The 9,088-nt window shown below is 56.2% G+C and overlaps 1 protein-coding gene across 1 annotated transcript; it reads left to right on the top strand.

Moving 5' to 3' along the window:
- Nucleotides 1–1,240: 1,240 nt before the first annotated feature.
- Nucleotides 1,241–6,521, top strand: AES (amino-terminal enhancer of split; the record flags this gene model as incomplete). Its single annotated transcript, XM_009084701.1, has 5 exons — nucleotides 1,241–1,304; nucleotides 3,483–3,527; nucleotides 4,200–4,262; nucleotides 5,624–5,698; nucleotides 6,300–6,521. Coding segments are annotated over 5 exons (469 nt in total), but the record flags the coding sequence as incomplete, so codon positions are not given.
- Nucleotides 6,522–9,088: the final 2,567 nt, after the last annotated feature.

Genomic DNA, 9,088 nt, shown 5'->3' with positions numbered 1-9,088 from the left:
CGCTGCTGCTGAGCCCCGCGGGACCCACCAGCCCGGCCCGGGACACCCTGCGCTGGGGCTGAGTCGCGGCCGCGTGGGAGCTGAGCGAGGAGAACATGTGTTCCCCTCTCCGGCCAAGGTCTCTCCTCCTCCGAGCGCTGCTTGGCTCGCCAGGCCTCCACCTCTCGAGGGGAGTTTTCCTCAGTCCTCTCTGGCTGCCATTCTTGGGCTGCGAACGCTGCAGGGAGCACTTAAATCTAAAAGCTTCTGCTTTCCTCTGCGGGTGTGTGTGTGAATACTTGCGCTGACCCAAAAGCTGGCTGGAGACGATCTGTGGCTTTCTGTCCGTGTGTCTGAAATAAACACGAAGCCCCGGGGTGAAATGGGCTGGGAGATGCCCTGTGCCCCAGCCTGGCAGGCTGTGGGTGCCTCTCGAAGGGTCTGTGTTGGCTGTGATGTGCCCCAGCCCTGCAGGTTTGTGGTGGTGTCATTCTGGCAGGAGCAGGCAGAAAAACTGCTGGGAAGTGTCTGTTTCCTGGTGCTCTGTGCCCCCCTGGCAGTGCCACTGAGGGAGCAGGACAGCCCAAAGAACTGTGCCTGCTGAAAGGGATTCTTTCCCCCCACCCCTTCGGGCATAAGCTACTCGAGAAGGAGCAGGTTTTGTGTAGGTGAAGCTGTTTCTTGTTTGAAACATAAAACCACAGCACATGCTGGCTGCAGTTGCTCGGCTTGGTGAGTTGGAGTCTCATAAAACAATGGGAGCAGCGACACTTTCTCCGAAGGGCGTGAAGAATCTGGGGGAGAGGGAAAATCCTTCCTTCTGGAGGGCTGTGCTGCACTTGGGCCTCCCTGCTGCAATCCAGAAGTGGGTCTGGCTTTGGTTTGGATGTTGTGTCGGAGCATCTCTTGAGAGCTGCAGCGAGGCCTGTGCCAGAAGCTGTCCCCAGATCTGGGAACCCCTCCCCGGGCAGCCAACTCGTTCTGCCCAGCGTTCTGCTTCCCACAGAATGGATCTGCCTGCTGGAGGTCAGTGTCCAGCTGGCAGACAGCCTCGAGTGCCTCTCCTGTTGGTGTGTTGGTGGGACTCCAGCTGGGAAGGTGGGAGCAGGCTCTGTGTAGTCGCTCCTGTGCCTGGCTCTGGCTGGTGGTGTCCAAGATCCAGCCTGGCCAGGATGAGGCCGTGCAGGAAGCAGCTGCTCTGTAGAGATCAACTCTCTCACCTCCTGTTTGTGGTTTTTCTTACTGTTTTCTGGCTTTTCAGCTTGAAGTTGGAATGTGACAAACTAGCCAGTGAGAAATCGGAGATGCAGCGTCACTACGTCATGGTAAGGACCGGCCGAGAGCGCGTGGGAGGCGACTCCGGCGTGAGCAGGTGCCCGTGCCTGGGCCCTGCCTGGCAGGGAGCCCCGGGCTCTGGCACTGCCTTCCCTGAAAACAGGGCTGTTCTGTCCTGCGTGTTGGCTGCGTGCAGCACATTGTTGAAATCTGGGGAAGGAGCAGAGAATTTTTTGGCGTAGAAGACTGATGGGCGTAGTGGCCGACCGCTGGATGTGTCCTTGGCCTTTTGCTCCCTGTGCCTAGGGGAAGTGACAGCTCTCACACACCTGAGAAGGAGCTGCAAGGTGCTGGTGTGCAGGTGTCTGGGGACTCGGGGAGGCAAAGCAGTGCTCCGAGAAGCTGGGAAGCCCCACAAGCCTGGGGGGAGCTGGAAGCAGAAACCAGCTCCTGCGCAGGAGTTAAAAACCCTGTGCACCTTCTGGTGATCCCCCAGCCCTGCAGAGTCGTGGTGCTGAGTGCTGCTATCTCTCACTGGCAAAGTGTGCAGAGCCCAGGGCAGTGCCTGGGAAAGGCATGAGACGTGGTGCCCTGTGCAGGCAACAGGCTCAGCTGTGGCTTTCCAAAGAGAAATCTGCCAGGAAACAGCCTGTTTTGGTAGGCAGGGCCACGGTTTGCCTGCCAGGTCATTCCTCTGCAAGAGCCCTTGGAGCAGAGGGGAGAGATGCCAGACAGGGTTGTGGTCTGTTCTGTTCTTGTGGTGGAGTTAGCAGGAGGTTGTGATACTGTCCATGAAGATGAGCTGGTGACTTCTTGCCAGCTGTTGCACCTGCCCTGGAAGGAGAGATACTACGTAGGAATTAATAGAGCAGCTCTTCAGAGCAGAGTTAGTACTTTAACACCAGCAATAAGGGAGCTGCCCCCTCCGTCCTGTACTGCGTGTGTGCCCAGACTCTGAGGCTGTGGGGAGCAAGGCTTGGAGCTGGGAATAAGGAGAAGAGGTCACAGCTTTCCTTGTGTATTCATGGGGAAACCTGCCCCGTTCTTGGTGAACAGCTGCTTCCTGGGCCTTGCAGTCTGCATAGACACCCTCCTCTCCAGATGTGGCTGAGATAGATTCTTTCCTCTTAATGCTGGCAGTGCCCAGGATTGATTCAGCAGCAGAGGGAAAGGGCTCTGAGTTGTGGTGCAGCACTGGGGGCTGTGCAGGCACAGCAGCTCCTGCATGGCTGAGCCGTGGCGCGCGCAGGGGAGGGTTTCTGGGAGGCTGCAGAGCTGCTACAGCTGTTCTGGTTTTTGAACAAGTCACAATCGGCAGCTTGGGGGAGGTCTCCAGAATGCCAAGGAGCCTCGGGAGCCTGGAGCAGGCTGAGATCACCCCGACACCAGGCCGGGAGCGTCTCGGAGCTGTGGCATCACAACCAGAGTGCCAGAAATCTCCTTGCATTAAGTGAGCACAGATGTGGATTTCTCATTCCCTTTGGAAGAATCAGGACTGCAGCCTGCAAGCTGCAGGAGGAGGTTTCTAAACTCTCAAACATCAGCCTCAGAACAGCTTCTTCCAGGGGTCAGGAATCAGCTTTTCCTGCCAGTAGATTGTCTGTAGCTGCCTGTTGCTGCTGTGCAGGGGTGGGTTGTTTTTGTGTGGTTTTTTTTCCACATAACTTCTTTCCAAGCAGCTGGAGCTGTGTGCAGCTGGATGTGTTAGATGTGTGCTAGATGAGGTCCAGTTGTGATCTCTTCCATTTGCTGCTGCAGCAGCCATGCAGGCTGTAGGATCCTAGCCAGGCAGAGCGTGGAGAGTCAGACTGCCTCTCTTTTGGCTGTGGATGTGGAAGTCTGGGGAGATCTGAGCCTTTTTCCAGGTTTTGCTGTAGCATCTCTCGCTCTCACCTTGATGCAGGCTGGAAAGGTGTCTCTGAGGGCTGTTGTGTGGGGCCCAGTTGGCAAGTCTCCAGGTCTCCATCTGCAGCAGCAGGCATCTGGAGCAGGGTGGGCAGGGAGTGCCTGGGCTCAGGGCTTTGCCTTGGACCTGGAGGGGGTCTCTGTGCTTTCCTCCTGCTGCCTTGGTTTCCTAGGCCTCTGCTCTCCTTCCAGCCTTGCCCTGCCTCTGTAGAAGACCCTGCCAGGAACGTGGTGGTGGTTCCCAGCATTGCTGTGTGGAGCCACTTTACCTGGCGGAGACTTGACTTATATTTTGTTTTGTTCTCTTCTCTCCTGCTCTGCAGTACTATGAGATGTCCTACGGGCTGAATATTGAAATGCACAAACAGGTAGGGGAGAAAGCATTTCCAAGTGCTCCAATTTCTGGGGAAGGTTGTTTGTCTGCTGTGCGTTGCCCTCGGTCACTTCAGTGGTGTTTCAGGAACTAGAAATGCCATGAGCCTGGAAAATGTCAGAGCTGCTTTTGAAATGCAGGGCCCCCCATACCTCTCGGAATCACAGGGCCGTGCTGAAGGTTCCCACCTTGGGCTCTGGGCACCCTGTGGCTTTCCTCAGGGCCTGCACAGGTACCTAAGGACCAGACAGGGCAGTGTGGGCAGAGTCTGGAGCTTGGAGACTGTGCGTCAGCCTGGATAAGTTTCCTCATTACCCTCACTGGTGGTTGTTAATTATCCCCAGTGACCAATTACCTGTGGTGTTAACAACATGAGCCTCCTCTGAGCCTGTCTCTGTCTGGCTCCAACTCCAGTCACAAAGTTGGCTGCATGTCGTGGCTCAGTTATAAGCCTCTTAGCACAGTTCTGCTCCTCACAAAGGCACTTGGTGCTTCTGATCCCATCACCCTTGTTGCTAAGCCCATGAGACTGGCTCCCCCAGGGAAATCTGAGGCTTGTTGAAGGATCTGAGCCACAAATCCCCACTGCTGTCCCACGGATGTGGTGTTGTGGGTGCTTGGGGCCAGCTGCCTGATGCCTTTCCTCTCCCTTCTTCCCACCTTTTAGGCCGAAATCGTCAAGAGGCTAAATGGGATTTGTGCACAGGTTCTGCCCTACCTTTCTCAAGAGGTGAGTCCCCAGCTGGAGAGTGTGTTGGCCCTGGGGAGCAGAGGGCCCTGTCCCCACCCCAGGGCTGGGAAACCTCATTGCTTGCCCTTGCACAGGGACCAGCCCTTCAGGCAGATTTGGCTCCCCAAGTGTTGTCCAGTGGGTAACGTGTCCGTCCATCCCCTTTGTGGTGGCTGTGGACAAAGATGAGCTCTCCTGCCTGTGGCTCCTCCTGAGTCATCAGCCACTTCTGCACAGGCAGTGGGAGCTTTGGGCTCTAACTGGGGGAGGGAGATGCTTCAAAAAAAAAAACCCTCCATATGGCTCCTCCTTGAGATCTGGTTCCTCTGCCTCATTAATTAATGCAGCTGATGGGCTCCTCCCACTTCTCTGAGAAGTTAATTGGGGGGGTTTGGGAGTTGCTCTCTGAGGTGGGAGGAAGATGAAGCACCTCTAGTGCTGTATCTGTCTGCCCTAGAGGCTGAGCAGTTCTCCTGGCTGCTCAGGACCAGCTGTGGGATGGAGATTTCTTGCCTGGGGTCAGTGCTGAGCTTGGGGCACAGGTTCTGGTTTTCCCACCCACCTGTTCTTGGGAAGGACAAAGTGGCTTGCTGATCAGATCAGAGCTGCCTAATAACTAAGCCACAGCTAAACCTTTTGCATCTTAATGCAATCCCTACCCTGTCCTGCTGCCAAGATGGAAAGAAAAATCCCCTGGCTGGAGTGCAGTGGACGGGCCTGGTGTTCAGAGACCTTGTGCTCTCCAAGGAGCAAGTACAGTTGTCCTTTTTTGGGTTTTTTTTTTTGGTTGCTTTTTAAAATACACAACCCATCCATTTTTCCTGCCTGTGTTTGAAGCACCCAGCTGCTGCAGGTGGGATCTGGGATGTGTCCCAAGGACTGGGAAGCCTCCTAAGAGCTGCTGATTTTGGGGCTCGTTTTGTTTTGAGAGGATCTGTGTAGGTGAAGGGCAGCAGGGTGAGAGGCACTGCCCACCTTGGAGCCTTCCTCGCCAAGGATCTCTGGGCCTGTGCAGAGCAGGATGAGGATGGGAGTAAGAGGGAACCTGCTTAACCCTGTGGTGAGAGAATGGATGAGAAGTGTTCTTCCTTCCCTGCTCCTTGCTGCCATGGGCCTTGGCGTGGGGCCCTTGTCCCAGATGAAGTGTGTGCCCTGCTCCTTGCTGCCATGGGCCTTGGCATGGGGCCCTTGTCCCAGATGAAGGTGTGTCCAGCTGTGGGGTGACCAACAGTCTGTGTCCCAACACCTCACTGCAAGCAGCTGAGATAATGTGTGTGTCAGACCCAGCAGGACTCAGTCCCTGTTCTGCTTCCCCGTGACACCAGAAATGACCCCGAATTCCTCTGTTTTCCCCTCACCAGCATCAGCAGCAAGTCCTGGGAGCCATTGAACGAGCTAAGCAGGTTACAGCACCAGAACTGAACTCCATCATCCGTGTACGTGATGCAGGTTTTGTGGGGGTTTGGGGGGTGGGAGTCTGTGCCCTTGGCTTTGAGACAGAGCTGAGCTGTGGAGCTGTGACCTGAGGATGTGCCCAACCTGCTGCAGTGGGGTGAGGCTGCAAGTGCTGGGCTGGCTCACACAGCCTTGCTGTGACAGGGTGAGGGTTTGCAGGGCAGTACAGATCCATGCTCTGTCTCAGCAGGGTGCAAGGAGAGGAGCTTTGGTTTTGAGCAGGAGCTGCAGCAGCTCCTTGGCATGAAAACACCATCTGCTCCTGGTCAAGGTCGTGAGGGCTTTAACCACATCCTTGGAACATGCCAGAGTCTAAGGCCAGATGTCCTGTGGGGTAGGAGCTGTATGTCATGCTGGGGACACACTGTTGAGTCTCCTCTTGAGACTGCCACAGCCTCAGGACTCCAGAATCTCTTGCTACACGTGCCGAGGCTGTGATACTCTCTAGGACTGAGATCTGTTTTAAGCTTGACTTCTGTCACAGTCTGTCTGGGCAGTCCAGGCCCTTGGGTTGGGGTCCAGGTGCACTCGAAATGACAATACCCCTGTTGTGTCTCCCTGTCTGTCCATCGTTCCCTACAGCAGCAGCTTCAAGCTCACCAGCTGTCGCAGCTCCAGGCGCTCGCGCTGCCCCTGACTCCGCTGCCCGTGGGGCTGCAGCCCCCATCCCTCCCTGCAGTCAGTGCTGGCTCCGGGCTCCTCTCCCTCTCAGCCCTGGGCTCTCAGGCTCACCTCTCCAAGGAGGACAAGAACGGCCACGACGGGGATGCCCACCAAGACGATGACGGGGAGAAGTCGGATTAGAGCCCCTAGAGGGGGCTGTCTGGAGAAGGGGGGGTTGGGTTAATGCAAGATGCAGTATCTCTCTCTAGTTGCTGTGCAGCAGAATCGTGGAGATTTGTTTGGTGGCAGTTTGCCAGGCCCGTGCCCACGGGCAGCAGGGTCCGGGGGCTGCTCCCTCTGGCTGCTGCACAGCAACGCCAGCGCCATAGCTGTGACCGTGTGGCCGATCGTGCTCTCCCTGTGCCCAGCCTGGCTCCCCTGTCCCTCCTCCTACTCTGGCACAGAGCAGAGCCAGAGCCTGGCTTAGGCTGCTCTGGGGCCACTTGCCCCCCAGCTGTCCCAGCTTCTCGGTGCCATGTGGCTCCCCTCCACCTGCTGCTCCTCCCTCGGTATTTAAAGACTGCCCCTCGGTCCTAACAGTTCTGCACAACTCCCTGCTGGGGTCCCTGGCCCAGAACAATCTCTTCCCTCCCCAGGTGCTCTTGGTCTCATTGCATCGTCCTGGCCCCATCTTCCCCACGCCCCTCCTGCACTAATGATGCCAGGCTGGCACTTGCTGTTCTGCATGTTCCTGTTCCTAACGAGCTCTGGCTGCCGGGCTGGGCCCTGGGCTGGGAGGGGAAGCCTGTGCTCCCTGCTCCCCTGGGCACAGCTCCTGGCTCTGGGCAGAGGGGCAGGCAGACCGAGAGCCTTCCCTGGCCTCCCCTCCCTGCGCCCCTGCCCTGTGTAGAGGATACAGCAGCTTTCTCTGTTCTTATCTCCGTGCGCTAGCGTGTCTTCTAAAAAAACAAAAATGGAACAAAAAAAATGAAATAATAATCTGGTGTTTGTATATAGTCCTTTAGAAAGATCTTGTTTTGCTTTTTGTGTTTAATCACTTGACCTATAAGAGGAACTGAAAATGCTGTATCAAGGACGTACAAGCTGTGCCTTTCAAATAAAGAAATAAGAAGGTTGGTTAAAACCATGACTTGCTGCCACTTTCTTGCTGCCTTTGGGATGACTAAAATACTTCCTCTCCTGTGCCTCCAGATAGGGAAATCACTTGAGGGGAACAGGCAGTTGTGCTGGTTCACCCTGGACTCTGCCTTGGTTTTCCTGTGGGCTGTGGGAGGCATTTGGAGGAGCTGCTCTCCCTCCTCCAGGTGGGAGTGTATCCCAGATGTGCTGCTCCCCACCCCCGGAGGTTTCCCTGGGGCTCAGGAGGAGGGAAGTTAACATTTCTGGCTCTGGCTTCTCTCTTGCTCTTGTCCTGTAAGGACTGGTGGAACAAGGTCATCTCTGTGGGCTCTGGAATGCCATCCCTCCCCTGGGCACCCCTGTGGAGCTGCAGGCTGGGCCATAGCTGGAGCCTGCTGGGGCCAGGAGGATGCCTGGGCAAAGCCAGGACAACCTGGAGCACAAGGTGGTGGTGGAAGGGGCTGGGGGTCACTGCAGAAGAAAAGCAAGCAGAGTTGCAGCGAAGTGCCTGAAGTCTACTGGCTGCACTGGAGCTGGAGCACCATGGTTTGGTGGTTTGATGGTCCCTGTGGGCTGCCACAGGTCTGCTCCGTGTGTGCATAATTCATTCTTCCTGTGGGCACTGAGGACAAGCTGCTTCTGTGGCACTCAGCCCCTCTGGAAAATCTGGCCTGTGCGGCCCTGGGGCTGGGATTGCTGTAATGGAATTGGCTCTTGATAATTAGAGCTGTCCTCTGGCTCCGGAGCCTGCTCCTCCCTGATAACATCTTCTCCTCAGTATCTCCTAGGCCAGCCGGAGTGGGAAAATCTGCTCCTGAGAAGGAAACCATGTTGTGGGGGGCTGACCCCAGCGCACTGGGCAGACCAGTCCCTCCTGCCCCCAGCACTGTGTAGGAGTGTCTGACCCCTCATCCTGCAGCTGCTCCAGGGGCTCTGCCCACACCGAGCGAGCAGCTCTCTGTGTGAGAGCCCCACAGAGCCTCGAGCTGCTGCCATGGACAGTTGCTAAAACCATCTCTGCTCTGTCAGTGCTGCAGAACCCACCGGGAGCTGCGGCCGCAGGAAGCGGCTGGAGCTTTTCCAGGGCTTTCACCTCGAGGTCACTGGTTCAAATTCAGCCTTGGGGTAGGGAGTACCATAAGTAGATGTTACTCCTGATGGATGTGCAAGGGAGGAGGGTTTAGTAGAAATTGGTCTGGGCTGTTTTCAGGAACAGACATCCCTCTTGTTAGAGCTAATTAATGGCCTCGGTTCAGTGGGCAAAGGGGTCGGGCAAACCACAAGGCTGCTGGGGCCAGGGAGCTGCTCTGCACTGGGTTGTGGGTATCTACTTGTTCCCTGTGGGTGATTAACTCTCTATAAATTACAAAGACAGGACTTCAGGGCCCTCCAAATCCCCTGTGCCTCCCAGCAGATGCTGAGCTGAACCCTGTGCTCCACTCCTGCTTCCCCTGGTGCTCCATTCCCAAAGCATTTGTCTGGGTGCTGAGGGCACACTGATATCCCAGCCTGCTGACAAGCAATGCTGCCATTCCCTGTGCTTCCAGTTTTTCTCTGGGTGAAGGAGACTTCCACACCTCTGTTTGGGTTCATCCCCTACAGGTCCTTCCCTAGACAGAGCACCCTCA

The sequence above is a fragment of the Acanthisitta chloris genome, unplaced genomic scaffold, assembly GCF_000695815.1.
Source record: "Acanthisitta chloris isolate BGI_N310 unplaced genomic scaffold, ASM69581v1 scaffold3351, whole genome shotgun sequence".
In the NCBI taxonomy this organism is placed as follows: domain Eukaryota; kingdom Metazoa; phylum Chordata; class Aves; order Passeriformes; family Acanthisittidae; genus Acanthisitta; species Acanthisitta chloris.
This window is presented reverse-complemented; position numbering and strand designations above follow the sequence as displayed.